This window comes from Colletotrichum spaethianum (genome assembly GCF_022836535.1).
Source record: "Colletotrichum spaethianum MAFF 239500 DNA, contig02, whole genome shotgun sequence".
Classification (NCBI taxonomy): Eukaryota; Fungi; Ascomycota; class Sordariomycetes; order Glomerellales; family Glomerellaceae; genus Colletotrichum; species Colletotrichum spaethianum.
Window position 1 is genome coordinate 327,179 of NW_026054772.1, and position 15,415 is coordinate 342,593.

At 53.2% G+C, this 15,415-nt stretch overlaps 4 protein-coding genes across 4 annotated transcripts; 2 read left to right on the forward strand and 2 right to left on the reverse strand.

The window, feature by feature from the left end:
• Positions 1-292: 292 nt before the first annotated feature.
• ColSpa_00974 (mitochondrial inner membrane protease subunit 1) lies at positions 293-846 on the forward strand (the record flags this gene model as incomplete). Its single annotated transcript, XM_049267186.1, has 2 exons — positions 293-604; positions 667-846. The coding sequence occupies 2 exons, from the start codon at positions 293-295 to the stop codon at positions 844-846; spliced, it is 492 nt and encodes a 163-aa protein (XP_049123143.1).
• A 561-nt stretch (positions 847-1,407) lies between these two features.
• ColSpa_00975 (vacuolar protein sorting-associated protein 1) lies at positions 1,408-3,378 on the reverse strand (the record flags this gene model as incomplete). Its single annotated transcript, XM_049267187.1, has 6 exons — positions 1,408-1,739; positions 1,789-2,538; positions 2,596-2,841; positions 2,897-3,010; positions 3,127-3,247; positions 3,277-3,378. 6 exons carry the CDS (start codon positions 3,376-3,378, stop codon positions 1,408-1,410), a joined length of 1,665 nt encoding a protein of 554 aa, XP_049123144.1.
• Positions 3,379-6,496: 3,118 nt separating this feature from the next.
• Positions 6,497-7,991, forward strand: ColSpa_00976 (5'-AMP-activated protein kinase subunit gamma; the record flags this gene model as incomplete). The annotated part of the gene is made up of 4 exons (XM_049267188.1): positions 6,497-6,757; positions 6,943-7,066; positions 7,123-7,272; positions 7,330-7,991. 4 exons carry the CDS (start codon positions 6,497-6,499, stop codon positions 7,989-7,991), a joined length of 1,197 nt encoding a protein of 398 aa, XP_049123145.1.
• Positions 7,992-14,030: 6,039 nt separating this feature from the next.
• Positions 14,031-14,694, reverse strand: ColSpa_00977 (replication factor C subunit 1; the record flags this gene model as incomplete). The annotated part of the gene is made up of 3 exons (XM_049267189.1): positions 14,031-14,101; positions 14,352-14,454; positions 14,542-14,694. The coding sequence occupies 3 exons, from the start codon at positions 14,692-14,694 to the stop codon at positions 14,031-14,033; spliced, it is 327 nt and encodes a 108-aa protein (XP_049123146.1).
• Positions 14,695-15,415: the final 721 nt, after the last annotated feature.

Sequence of the window (15,415 nt, forward strand, 5' to 3'; positions counted from 1 at the left end):
TTTGCTGTTGTGGGAGGCGATACGGTTGTAATTGTAGTAATGGGGAGCAGAGGCAAGCAAACAGAGAACTCTCATACGGGGCCAGGATGGTAGCTCTCCCACCAATCAAATCGCGCATTGCGACGAGCTTTCGAATGGTCCAAGCTCTAGCGGAGTCTCATACGCCAGTTGAATCTACACGTCTGATCACGTCCCGTTCCTCACTCACCCTATACGGAACCTCCAAACAAAAGAAAGGTATCCAAGCATACTGCACATAACCACGATCACGAATGCAAACGCTCCGTCAATAATGGCGGGACGACCCCTCCGCCTAGCCCTGAACGTGGGCAAAACTATGGCGCTTGCCCACGTCTTTATGGAGTACGGTTATGCCTCCGGTCCCGCCTCCGGTCCGTCTATGCTCCCAACTTTTGAAGTTGCCGGTGAATATCTCCTCACAGACAGACGCTATCGTTACGGCCGCGATGTCGCCGTCGGTGACTTGGTTCACTACAAGATTCCGATCTTCCCAAAGTCTGACGGCATCAAGCGTGTGCTGGGCATGCCAGGCGACTATGTACTGCTCGACAGCCCAGACTCACAGAGAAACCAAATGATTCAGGTACGGACAGACATTGGTAACCATCTGGCAAGGTCATTTTCGCTAAAAAGTAGCCACAATAGGTTCCTCAAGGGCACTGCTGGCTTGTCGGTGACAACTTGGAGTCCTCCAGAGACTCGCGGATGTACGGACCCGTACCATTGGCTCTCATCAGGGGCAAGGTGGTGGCCAAGCCATTGCCTTTGTCCGGAGAGAAATGGCTCGAAAATGGACTACGTGATGTTGGAGAGGGCCGGAAGTAAAATTGAATTAAAAAAGGACTAAGTGGGACATCAACGTGCTTTCACGCCCAACCCAGGTAATACGAAACGCGACAGGCAACAGAACTCCAGCCAACCCCATGCTGAAAAGTCACAGATTGTGAGTTGTTTCTCTGGTCTTCTAAAAGTCTGATCCTAATTACAACGAGTAAGGGAGCCTAAGGCGCCAGGTGAAGGTTCATCAAGCCTGACGACAGGCCGAGTAATATGAGACACGTATGACCCGACAAACGAGCCACGATGCTTGATACAAAGTAAAAGGTCCGGGTCGTCTCGGTGTAAGAGAAACCTAGCCGTGCCCTCTGACGGTGTCATTATCGTCCGTTAGAGGATTGGCACGCCAAAATAAACGCTCCTTCAAAATGCTTCTACGCCGAAATATACACTCAACGTACCAACCGAATCTCATTCTGCATGCTGATTAACGCCGAAAACACCACCAACCCAAGCCTCCAAGCCCCTTGGTCCTGCTGTAGTACCCCGGAAGGGAAATTGGTGAACAAAATAATGAAGTGAGATCCATGTGGAGCATAGCGGTCTTCTTTAGCCTTCAATGTGAGTCTTGGCGCCACTTTGGCCGAGCAGCTCCAGGCACCGCTGTGCCAAGTTGACAACCTCGCCTTCGTCATCGTCTTCAAATTCGTTGTCCGGCTCGATCTGGCGGTTGGCAATCTCCTTGATCTGGTCGACAATATCTTGCGCCTGGCCGATCAACTGAATGAGATTCTTGTCCTCTGACTCGAGCAGCTGAAGCAGAGTCCAAATTGCTATGTGCTGGAACGTTGCATCGCCGCTCTGGAGGAATCTCGTTAGGTAACCGTGGATGCCGCCGTTAGGCTCCTTCCAGTCTTGAACGAATACCGCATAGTCGCCAACTGTTTTTTAAATTAGATTGGTACTTGAAAAGAGAACTGTTCAGCATACCTTTTGAAGAAAGATTGCCAAGAGCTGCAGCACTGTTGCCCTGGACTTCAATGCTAGGGGAATGTGTGAGGGGGATCAAGACCTCGAAGACTCCGAGGTTCAGGAGATGGGACTTGAGCTCATCACTAAGGGCCAGAACCGCAATCGCAGCTGTCATCTCGGATTGGACCGTAACGGGCACATCAAGCACCAGCTGCTTGCACTTCTGAACGGCACCGGCATCGAGGACGAGGGCCTTGTTGCGGTCAGAGCTGGCTGCCAGGTTCCTAAGGGTTGAGATGGCGTGACATTGGATTTCTTCGTTCTCGGTAGATCCAAGAAGGTCGACCAGCGGCTTCAGGAAACCGGCTTCGATTATGGGCGACTCGTTCAAGGGGTGGATGGAAATGTTGCGTATGCAAGCTACAGCGGAGAGAATCAGAGGCAAGTAGGACGACGAAAGAAGTCGGAGCAATGGGGCGAGGCCGTTTGACCGCACGATATCCAGCTGATACTTCTCGTCAGAGGCCAGGTTACGGAGCGCGAGCGCTGCCTGGCACTGAACCTTGGGTGACGAGGAATCCATAAGAGTGACAAGGGAGGAGACGAGCTTGGACTCTGTCTGAGCAAGCTTGCGGCGGTTGTTAGCGTCAACAGCAATGTTGCTGAGAGCCGTCGTGCAGTAGTACTGGACATCGACGTCGGACGAGGAGAGTAGCTGGACAAGAACAGGGATGGCTCCGGCATTAACGAGCTGCTGACGGTTCTCGTCTGTCACATGGGTTAGTGTCGCATCTCTCAAATATACACGTTCGTGGACAAACTTACCAGAGTGTGTCATGTTGAGCAAAGCTCCAGTCGCGTTCCTCTGAACCCGCATATCCCTGGACTTTGCCAGCCTCGTCAGAGGACCCAACGCGCCGGACCGGGCTATCTTTGCCTTGTTCTCCTCATGTGTAGCCAGGTTCGTGATGCATCCGACTGCGTTGCACTGCACTTCGACGTTTGGCGATAGCATCTGCCTGATGAGCGGTGTAAGACCTCCGAGCTGGACAATCAAAACCTTGTTCTCGGCTGGTGGCTCAGGTCAGTGTGCATCCTACAGTGCAGTCTGCGAAGTTGAACCTACTGTTGACTGCCAGGTTTCCTAGTGCGGCGCTGGCCGCGCGCTGGACTTCAATGTCGGGACTTTGCAAAAGAAACAGAATGGGCTCAAGGGTATCACGGTCGACCTCGCGAACATCTGTAGCAGATCGTCAGCAAGTCAAGGTGACGTAGGCTGAGGCTATGCGAATTCCATTTGCTCAGGGCCGGTATGCCATCGCTTGTGGACAGCAAGCAGTCAGAGGGTCGACGTACCTCGCTCTGTGATTTCGGCAAATGTCAGACTCGCACTCCGTTGCAAGTCAATATTCTCGGAAAAGACAAGAGTGCTTAGAGCTCGAAGAGGTTCGCCTGAAAAGAAGTCCGTTTCACCCCGCTGAAACAACGTCAGTACTGAAAGCTAACCAGAGGAATCATGGCAAAGAAGGCGTACGTTTTCAAGATACTGGAGAAGGTCGGCGACGGCTTCTCTTTCGCTATCGGCGAGGACTGGCTCGTAGAGCCCATCGCGGGCTCTCCCTGTGCGATCACAGTCAGCTTCAGCCCACAAGACGTCACGATCGGAAAACCAATACCTCCGCAGCAGGATTGGCAGACTCCCATGGCCGAGGTGGGCGACAAAGGCCAGTGTCGATGGTATCAAGACTCGATGTCGAGGCGGCGGATCGGAAAGCTGGGGCTTGTTTGTTTGGATGGATCCTCTCTTCGCAACACAAGCGTCGTGGCAGCCCGACGATCAGAGGGATGCGGAGTGTAGGGTGTTACGACGGGTCGATAACAGTATCGATTTTCTCGAACAAACTAATCGAAACGCGGGTTCAATAGCAGTCAGTGGCCTCTGCGAACTACGATGCTCTTTGCTGGCCGGTGGGAGAGTCCCGAAAGTCGGTCGGTGAATGGGCGACACAGTCGGTCAAATGAGGATTTGGGAAGAAAGGCGACGGGAGGATACTCCAGTTGCCTCGCGGAGCACTGACCCAGGATCAGGTTGCAGCAACCCGCAGCAGCAATCGGGGCGGCGGCAGCAGCAAGCCACTGGGACCTCTCTCAGTGAGGCTAGTGTAAGGTAGGGAAGGTCAGGTAAAGTGGTGGTGGGGAACCAGAGGGAACGCACCAAGCAACGAGCAACGAGCAAGCAAATAAAAAGCAGAGAGAGCATCGGACAGCACAAGCACAGCACAAAACAGCAGCAGGCCCAGGTCCAGCAACGACAGCAACAGCGAAGCAAGCAAAGCAAAGCAGAGGCCCGTGGAACCCAATGTGGGACTGGTGACTTTAGGCTTGCTAACCCCTTCTGGCTTAGAGGCCCCTAGAAGGCCCAGAGAAAGGAGGTACGTACCAAGTGTACCTGCAGCGTCGCCGGCTTTTGCTCAAGATGTGACTGGCCGCTGATTGCTCCCCGGCGAAACGAGGAAAAGAGAAGGTACCCACCCACCGCCTCACTCTTCACTCTGCAGCAAGAAACAGGCAAACTGGGCCACTCTTCCATGTCCTCTTCCCTCGGGCGACACTGCCGCGGGATCCAAAACCTCGAGCTCAAGGGACACGGACCACCCTTTTTCCTTCACATGTGGGAACCCACCAAAAGCGCCTTTGGCGCCTTCGATGATGACGGGAGACGGCGTCGTGTCTTGACATCTTTCGAGATCCCTTCTTCCGCCTAGGTACCTTACCTTAGGGGAAGCGCAAGTAAAGCAGGTCGCGGTCTGCATGTAAAGGCATTCCTGACAGATCGCGCGAGCCACGCTAGCGACACAGTGACTTTTAGCCGGCGTGAATTCCTCCCCATACCATCACAAGCTTCCATTGGGTTCTCCATGGGAACTGTCTAGTTACCGGCAGGTCATCTCTGAGAGCTTGAGAAACGATTCCAAGCTGTTCTAGGTACTCACCTGAGGCACCTTCCTTATGGCAACGCTCGGATCTTGGGAAATGCGCTATAGGCTAGAGCAAAGGTGCATTTGAATGCTTACGTCCATCCATCTACCATGATGCACTGCCGTGAGTGAGCTCTGCCTCGGCTACTTTGTGCAGGAGGAGGTTTCAGATGAACGAACCCAAGCTCACCATCAGCCTGCACCTCCCGTTACGATGTTCCCTCCAAATCCTCCTTGATGACTCGCACTTGGCGATAAGGCGCTAAGATCAGACGGGTCTCCAGGGTCTAATTAGTGTCACGCGAGGCCCAGTGTGGCCGCTTTCCTGTTCCGTTTGGCGGCTGCTCATCTTGCCTAAAGCCAGTGAGAGCATGGTGTTGGACTGGCGATAATGGTTCTGGTGACACAAGAAAAAGGAGACAACTGCTGGGTCATCCTCCGTCTCAAGGTACATTGTGATAGAAGCTTGGTATCTGGGCGATCAGCTGCCGCATGGACAGATTCATGGACAGATTCATGGAAATTTTTGGAAAATGTCTTGAACTTGCATGCTCTTCGGAGACGTGTCTCCAAAGCTTGAGCCGAAGCAAGACATGTTGTCTTGGAAAAGGCAAGCAACAGGCCAAGGGACCATTGTTCGTCTCTCATCGTCCAAAATATCTCGGTGCTTGAAGGTTCGGCTGAGGTCCAAGTTTAGGATTGATCTTGTTCTCCAGTGAGCATGTATCGAGCCCGCCTACCGCCGCAAGTGCTAAAAGGATCGTTTGAGTCCAGTGTGCTTGCCCTCGGCCGGAATGCCGACGGCAGCTTCGTCACCAACAAGATGTTGCATTCTTATCACTCGTCCTTGTTGCTGTCCGTTGTCTGACCACCTGCCATGCAGTCGTGAGTGTCTCTCCTTCCCTCTTTCTGCATGTGCGTTCCCCTCATTCGGGGTCGGGAAAGGCAATGAGAGACAGCACTGAAGAAACATAGTCGCCTTGACCCGTCCATATCGAGAGAGGCTTTTTGAGGCCATCACCAATAATAGAAACACACTGCCGTGCATAATCGCTGTCTGATTTTCATCTCTCCGGGGCTGACGCCCGCTGCGCACGCTGAGCTGCAGTGTCAAGCATGGACAATCAGCGTCTTGTTGATTTGGCTGGTCATCGCATTAGCAAGGCCAACGCCAGCGCCAGACAGCGCTTGCAGGAAAAACCAGGAAACAAGAATCAGACAGTCGACAGTCGACAGCCGCCAGCCTACCTCAATCGGTTGGGTTTCGCCAAAGTCCCAACACAGTCACTTCCTTGAGTGGCCTTATCCTTATCTACAGTAAAGATAAAGGATGGTTCCAGAGCGGTACCTTGCTCCACAAGTGAGACAAGAGGGACACAGCTTAGGTGAATGCCATTTGCTGCTACTGGTGCCGCTCCTGGTGCCACCACTGCCACTGCCAATACTCACTACCTATCTTAATACCTATCTCTTGCCTTACCTCATTGCTGCTGCTGCTGCTGCACGTTGGGAGGGGAAAAAAGAACGGCGCAAGGGAAACTCACCACAAGGCGTCCGTTCAGTCCAGCCCAGTCCATTCTTCGGTCCACGAATTCCTCTCATTTTACCTTTTTTTTCCCTACCTCTACTTCCGTCTATTGTCTCTGCCTCCCGCCTCTCCCGTATCCGTCTCCTGCTTTCTTCGCACCCTTACCCCGTCCAACGTCCAGAGGGGCACACCGCGCCATTAGCCCTCGCACGACGACACAATGGACGACCCCTCCTCCTCGGCTTCGAAGGACAATGCCGATGCTGGCTCCATGCCTACGTCGCATCAGCAGCAGTCTAGTGGTAGCGGTCCACTACAACCGCCCGTAGTCGCTACTGCTGCGTCTATCGCGAGACCGCATGGTCACGAGCTTCCCTTCGTCACGCCTTCATCCTACCTTCGCCCAAGACCTTCGTCTGCTGCTCGCAAAATGCCAGAGAAACCCCCCAGCCCACTCGACAAGGACCAGATCCAGGGTCTGGTAAGCTATCCGTGCTCTTTGACCCGACCCCACGCTCGTCTCGCGCCCCTCCGACTCTTGTGCCTGCGCCCGATTCTGTCCCCGATCAGAGCGAGTGCATGCGGGGTCGTCCTTTGGCCACGATGCCATCGCGAGGGGCATATTTGGGTCGCAACGAGCCGTCGCTAATCTCTCTTGCGTAACAGAGATCTATTCGCGATTTCCTCAGAGTTCGAACCAGCTACGATGTCCTACCGCTCTCCTTCCGCCTCATCGTGCTCGACAACGACCTCCTGATCAAGAAGAGTCTCAACATTCTCATTCAGAACGGTACGAGTCATGTTTGCCTCGATGCGCCGAGTCGTCTATTCTGACCTACGCAACAGCCATCGTTTCCGCGCCGTTATGGGATTCACACAATTCCAGATTCGCCGGCCTCCTGACGGCGACGGATTACATCAACGTGATCCAATATTATTGCCAGTTCCCTGACGAGATGCACAAGCTGGAACAGTTTCGACTCAGCAGCTTGCGAGGTACGTGGTCCAAAGGTGGTCTCACTGGCTCAAGGTCGCATGCCAACATGTCTGCAGATATCGAAAAGGCCATCGGGGCCTCCCCTCTCGAGACGGTGTCCGTTAACCCCATGAGACCGCTTTACGAGGCCTGCCGCCGCATGCTTAAGACGCGCGCGCGCCGAATTCCTCTCGTGGATGTCGACGACGAAACCGGCCGCGAGATGGTCGTCAGCGTCATCACACAGTATAGAATCCTCAAATTCATTGCTGTCAACAACGAACATAACACCGTCCTGCTGAAGAAGTCCCTCAGGGAGATTGGGCTGGGCACATACAAGAACCTCGCTACCGCGAAGATGAACGACGCGGTCCTCAATGTGGTCGACCTGATGGTCAAGCAGAACATATCTTGCGTGCCCATTGTGGATGCGGACAACCGTCTTCTTAATGTCTTCGAGGCCGTCGACATCATCCCGTGTATCAAAGGAGGCGCTTATGAAGAGCTATCCTCCAGCGTTGGGGAGGCACTGTGCAGGCGTCCCGACGATTCACCTGGAATCTACACTTGTAGTCCCGAGGACAGATTGGACTCAATCTTCGACACAGTTCGGAAGTCAAGAGTACATCGTCTGATAGTAGTGGACGACGATAACCGGCTTGTGGGTGTCATTTCCCTGTCAGACATACTCAAGTACGTGCTCCTGCACGGAGAAGAGGACGACAGCAAGGGACCCTGAAGCTGGAACAAAATTGGAGTTGCATAGAACTAAGAGCGACGGATCCTCGCTGGAATGACTTGGGAAACGGTAGACATGGTATTCAGCATGTGCCAGGCGTATGGAGGCGTAACTGGGAGGAATACCAGACGGCGCGTGTATCTCATCATTATTTATTCGCTTCATTATAGAGGTTCGGAAGGCTTACGGAGAAGTCGGCTGCTTGGATGCATTACGAAATGAGAACATGTCCAACATCAAACTTGACTACTGGTCTTCCGTGCGACATGATCTGCTTACTAGTGCGATCTGACGCTGGATGATGATCGGATGAGAGCGGTAACGGCGGCAACAGCGGCTTCATGCTTGATGAATGCATGTGGGTTTAGCAAGCAAGGTTGTAACGCATGCTTAGTATCTCGTCACCGGGCCGGTGGCAGGAGGTAGGTACTCCTTGTTCTTCACCTGCGCCTCATCCGATCATACTCGGTTTGGCAGGTGCACTGTCTTCCCATGAGGTCTTTCTAATAAGGACCGGCTGATACCACATGCCCTCGGTCTTCCAGTCCTTCACATCACCTACCAAGTCGTTGGACATCTGGTGTCCTTTGCCTTGGAGTCGAATATCGCCAGCCTGCCTACTTGCTCGTACACGCCGCCGGCCTTTTGTCGGCCATTCTCGGATCTTTCTTCCGATGCAGCCTTATATCAACAGCAATGAACCATCTTTATCCCCAGCCATGTCTCGAGATCCTGAGGCTGGGACCCTCACAAGCCAAAACACAAGCACTGCGCCGACCAGCACCGTGCCTCCCCGACTACCTGTGGCAGCCTCAATGGCATCTCTTGATGACAACGATGTTTGTCGACAGCCACTTGCGAGCTCGAACACGTTACCAGTCTTGACCACCAAAGAAGGACGACGAGGCAGGGTTCTCCCGAGCAGCGCAACGTGGACATCGTCGACTGGGGACCTGGCCATGTTCTCGGACACAGATGAGGTTCAGGATCGTCGAAAATTCATCCAGGAGTATAATCGACTAGCCAAAAAGGTACGCAATAACTCGATCTTGGCTACAGACTGCTTGCCAGCACCAGTCCTTATTGAAAAGTTGTGATCTTAGCTGATGTGTACCCGTAGCATGGAATCCGAGTGCTTGTTGTTGAAGACTTCAACGGAGATGTAAGTGTCTTGTTGTTTCTACATCGAATCACTGCTGAGTGTATTAGCGACCCAAGACACCAGCTGTCATGGCCGAGAAACGCAGATGGTGGTCTCGAGTGCTTCGTTCGGCTTCATCAGGACAGCCGTCCGATTCACAAGGACCACCTGGGGCCGTCCGGCACAAGAGAAGCGTCAGCGACATCGCCCTGCATCTGATCCATTCACGAAAACCGGAACCCATATCGCTCGATCTCCAAACAATGATTCGGCTGAGCGGCAAAAGCCTCTTCTACCTCCCTTCCGACTATACCCCTAGCTCACTTGTCTTGCCCACTTGCTTCCGGGCCACCGCTCAGTACTTGGCTCAATACGGTTCGTTGGCAGGATCATCTGCGGAGAGTCTCGTCTGACCATCACTGCGATAGGGCCTACCACACGTGGCGTCTTTCGTGTCTCTGGATCAGTCCGCATTGTCAATGCAATCTTTGACTATTACTGCTACGAAAGTGCCGGAGAGGAGATCACCGGTACAATTCGTTGCCCTAACCTTCCACTTCACATAAACGCTGGCGCGCAGGATGTAGCCTCAGCCTTCAAGAAGTTTCTCTCCGTGCTTCCAGGTGGTATTCTAGGCTCTCTTTCGCTTTTCGACGCCTTAGTGGCCATCCACAGCCAGCTCCGAAAAGAGCCTGAGCTAAGCCGTACCAAAGAAACGAAACTTCGTGCTCGACTCATTGCATTAGCTATCGGCACTATAAAATCTCAGTTTCGTCGAGAATTGATATGTGCTGTGTTTGGTCTCCTTTCCCTGATCGGTCGTGCTGCCGAGACAGCGGCTCGTGAGGACGAGCAGGGTCAACCACTTCCGACCTCGGACCTTATGGGATACACAGCATTGGGAATTGTGTTTGGGCCGCTTCTAGTCAGTGATTTGCTGGACTCCTACACTATGAAGCTCGCAAATCCGTCTTCGGGACTGTTACTATTTCCTCTCACCCCGCCTCGGATAAGAAAGGAACGACATCGCAAAACTGAAACCCTAGACGGAGCAGGTCCTTTGTCTGTCGACAAAATCCATGTGGCTAACGACATTGCTGAAATGCTCATCACAAGCTGGCGGGAGGTCGTGCGAAACATGAAGAGCCTGTCAATTTTGACCAGACCGAATCATGATACGGAAAACTCGAACCGGCGAGAGCTTATTCGATCATTGAATCCCGACTCTTTCGCCATTGGTTTACCCAAAGGGTGGAAAAGCAAGAGAGCCTCACCAGTTACTTCTTTCGACCGAGAGAGATCATCATCTCCTACTACTCCTACACCAGCTCCAAGTAAGCTCAAAACTTACTAAAGTCCCTTAAGATCACTCAAGCTCATAGGTGGCAGGAAGCGGAGGAACGACGAGTTCGAAAACAAGTGAAAATCCGAGCGAAACGCTTGGTATCAAAAGAATCCGGCCAAAAACGTCGCATTCGGCATCTTCAAACAAACTGTCCACCCGCCAATCTCTTAATCCACTGTCACCAACAGCAGAGGAGAGTTTGGTGGACGATACAAGTACCACAAGGCTTCCGGTCATTGCAAACACGAAAGACTCTTTAATCATGACGCAAACTCCAGAGAAGAACCCAGTAGCTGAACCCGAGAATTTCCAAAATATATCACTATCGAACCCTGCTAAACTCCGGCGAACGCCACGTGGAAGCTTGAACCGGTCGTACATTCATGCCGGGAGGAACAGAAAGTCTACCGATGAGAACCAAAGCTTTGCGAAAAGTCGTGACCAACATTTGGCCGGAAACTCTCGCGTATCGGGGGAGACAGTACCGGAAAGAACCTCATCAAGGCAAACCCCAAGAATGCAGGGAAAGCTGCGAACATCTACAGAAAACCCAAGAGGTAACGGTCAACCCAAAGAACAGACCATGTCCGAAATTGAAAAGGGTTCAGCAAGACATTCCGATGAAATTAGACGGAAGGCTAGGAGATCCGTCTCTTCGGCCCTTCGTCGACTCGTTGGCAGTGGTCGACGTCGAACGTCAACTTCAGGCAGTCCGACACCTGAAGTTCTCGACACAAAGCATATATCACCCAATGGAGTAAGCCCACGCACCCTTATCTCTTCTACAGAATCGCCCAAGACTTCAGACACAACAGATGTGACACAAGAGCCGCTAGGCTCTAGACTCAGGACACGTACGGAACATGACAGTGACCCATCCATTGTCATATCTAAGGCAGAGCACAGACAAGACCTAAGTCCAGAAGAGAAGTCATTAAATCTCAGCCGCAGTCACCATACGCGACCAATTGAAACTAGGTCAGGCTGCGATTTCCTTCTAGAAACTCCAAGGCAATGTGTAGATCTCGACCCGGAATCTGAAAGCATCGGTTCCGTTCAGAACACCCCGAAAAGGTTTCTTGCCAAAAATAAGTCGCCAGATACTCTACAGGCAACCAGTACAGACTTTGCGAGGCAGCAGTAGGAAGCGCTATCTCCGCTCAATTCTGGTCACGAAGAATTGTCTTATTTGGACGAATGTCAAGATAACAAGAGCCAGGCAGTCAACGTTCTCCCACACAAGTCTAATCTGGGTGAGGAGGGATCTAAGTCAGAGGAGTCCTGGCCTCTCACGTATCACCCAATAATTTCTAGACCCCAAAGCGTAGTCGTACCGGAGGAGTTTGCAACACGATCTCGAGCATTGAGCCTGGGACTCGCTACAACACCAGTACCTCTGCCCAGTAGTAGGAGCTGTGGAAACTCAACTACTTCTTGCGAACTTGTTTCGAAGCCAGGCGGCGTGAAAGCCATGGCGGCAATGTTTGAAACAGCCTCACGAGAATCGTCCGGTGTACCTTCTCCTTCGCCTTCCCGCTACTCACGGGCAAGTAAGGCGGCCTTGGGCCACTCTCAACTTAGGCTGAGCACGCCGTCTCCTAAGACTCCAAAGCCGAAAGCTTCGGTCTCGAGCAATGGCAAGAATGGACCAGACCAACTCTGGCAAACTCTAGGCAGGAGCATACAGCCGGCAGGGTATTATCAGGGTACTTACAACGACGGCGACACGAGCTCATTCAGTGCATCTCATGTAGTTCGAGGTAAAGGGCAGGCTACTTACTTGGAAAAGCCATCAATATCGCAGCTTCGGCGGACGCCCGATAACACGAAGCTCCAGAACCCTCTTCTAAAGCCTCCAAAGCCAGACGACGACAGAGCCTTGCCCAATCTTGGCACAATAACAAGGCCTGTTGAGCAGCCTCCCATCGCGCAACATGTCACGTTCCCTCGCCCACCATCCACTCCATCTATGCGGCAGCTCAGCTCAGAAGTCATTCCTGCAAGAGCTACAAGCCCTGGCGCCAACTCGGTACTTCATACTCAGATTCGCAGTCTTCAGAGGCAGCTGGATGCCAAGGCTGAGGAGAGCCAATCTTTGCGGCGTCAACTAGAAACAAAAGAGAGCATGGATGTCGGAACACTCAGCGAACAGTTGCGAGCGGTAAAGCGCGAGTGCACCATATGGAAAGCCCGTGCTGAGGCAGCAGAAAAGCGTGTGTCGGCTCTCGAACGCTTTACTCGCGGACTACGGGGAATCAAGGGGGGAGACGCGCAAAACGACACTGACAGAGCTTCACGCAGTGGGCGAAAGAGCACCGAAACGATGGGCACAGAGAACGGAGAGGTCGTTACAGAGAGGATAAGGAGGGCAATTAAGGATATGGACGGGCCCAGGAGTAGCGATGGCGGGGCTGCAGCATGGTGGGACGACGGCCGGGCTGGCCTTATTTGGGATCAGTCAAGGGGACGCTATCGACAACAACGGATGTCATTGACGGAGACAGCGTTACTCGAAGTTTGGGAGGCAGCACAGGACTTGTTAGGGGATGGCGAAACTTGAAAAACGACGCGAGGGGCTATTATGCTGACAGTAACAGGATATGGGTGACGCGAAGCCAAGTCAGGCTCCCGAGCTTGAATGTAGAGATTGAGACTTATGCCTGTCATTGCGGCCTTGCACATCACTATCAACTCGGCATGTATAGTTTTCGCATCAAGCCGTTATTGGTACTGTGACTGGTTAGAGGTGGGCATCGTGCTCGTTTCCTGCAGCAGAGGTAGCGTCCTGGCATTCCAAGTGCCCTCGCCCCCCCGAATCACGACGGATCCTCCACCTCCCAGCCTCGTCCCTCTGCATAACAACAGTACCGACAGCCATGCGCCCGATGCCGTCCAGAATGGTGCCTAGCAACTCCGAATCCTCGATAACCTCCTCGACTTGTACTGCTGGCTCCTTTGGTCTCGATCTCTGCTGACGATGTCTGCCCTCTCTTCCTTCCCGTACGTCCCCTGACCTGCTGGCACGTTCCCTGGGCTCCTTTGGTTGCGGATTCCTGGTGTTTGGCGTGGGGACATTGAGTTGTGTAGGTAGATCCGTAGACGGTGGTACCAAGGGTAGAGTTGCTGTGCGAGAGGGGCCGTAAGGGATGCTCGCTCTCTGGTCCCGAGTAAAATGCGGTGTTTGCTGATGACAATGACTCCGCTGGGGAGACTGAGATGATCGACAGGGATTGGCAGGGTAGTGTCTTTGAGTCTGCGGTGAGGGAGGATGGGTTAAGGGAATAGGCGTGGCGGAATGGTGTCCTGTCAAGTCGGGCGAGAGCGGTGTGGGCGTCAATGGGACATATCGCGATCCTGGTTGGTAATGACGCTGGTTTGGAGGTGGTGTTTGCTGCTGATGATTCTGATGTTGCTGCGTGGCGATGGTCGTCGCCGTCGCAGACCGGACCACAGATTCTCGAGGCGGAGTGATGGCGGCGATACGCGCGGGTTGGCGGAGCGCGGGGACGGTGACCCGATCGTGCCCGTACATGCGCCTGGACGGCTGGTGCCGTCAGTTGTCATAGACAAAGAGGGACTTGTGGTGGTGCGTCGCCTCGACTACGGCGGCGGCGAGTTGGTAGTCTGGATGGAGTCAGCGTGATCGAACGAGGTCCACCGTACACGACGAATGTATGGTGTCTTTGCGAGAGGTGCTGTTCAATCTACCCCCGGAACAGAGGTCTGTAACGGAAGCGGGCGACCAGCGGATAGAAACTTGGTGTACGAGTTTCCACGTGATCAAGCACTTAAGTCCTGGCACACACCACCAGGTGGTGCAGAGGGACCGAGTAGATTTTCTAAGGAAAAGCCGGTACAGAAAAGAATAGCATACCAACATCTGATCCTAGATCACGCGAGCTAAGAACTTTGATGGACAGATCGGGGTTGACCTTGCCGATGATCTGGGCACCGTTGCCGTTGGTGAGGTGGACATCCTATAACAGCAAGGGTCAGAGTCTATACTGATACACAACTCGGTCGAAAGAAGCCTCCAAGCGCCGCTCGATTAGACATAGACTTACGCGGTTCAAGATGGCCGTGACGTTACCGTCGGCATCGAGGACGGCCGAGTCGCCGCGCAGCTGTAAGACCTTGCCGATGAGCATGACGTTGCGGCCGACGTAGTTGTCAAGGTACTGCGCCGTGATTCGCGGGGTGGAAGTGGCTTCAGCCATCTTGAGGGGAGGGAGTGGATTGGCTGAAGATAAGTGTTTTTTGGTTCGGATGTCGTGCAAGGGGTTCAAAGGGGTGATAAAGGTCCGCACGATGCAGTACTCTCGAGATGGGCCACGGGCGTTTGCGCTGGATACAGTCTGGTGCAGGGTGGTCGTCCAAGATCGTGTTAAGAGGGGAATTGGTCTTTCCAGGGAGACGCTTGTTGGAGCACCCCGCACACCACTTATCGCGGTGTCAGGTGATACATCAGGTGACAAATGGTTATGATGTTTACATAAGCTTGGACTCTTCACGATCTGCATCGGTCCATGAACGGTTCTAGGAGATATTCGAAAAACGTTATACTAATGGTGTCCCATCCCCTAACACCGTCTCTAATGCTGTCTTCCCTCAATGGACAAGGTTGGAAGACGGGCTTGGGCGAACCATGACGCGGCTTCCATCAATTGACTTTTGACTGCCTGGTTCTTCCAGGATGTCTCTGCCCAATCAGATAGTTCAGTGTTGGTTTAAAAGACTGGTTCGCGACCACCGTCGCCAGTGCTTGATGACCCAGTCGTCACCAGAGTGGTACTCTGTGGGTCTTTTCCTGCAATAGAACCTGTTCAATCTTGTTTCCTTCTTCGGGATGGTTCCTTGCACGGCAGTGATGTCATTTCAAACCCCGTTGCCTGTTTTCCTGTCAAAAAATATGCAGGTTCCGGTCGATCACTGGGACCC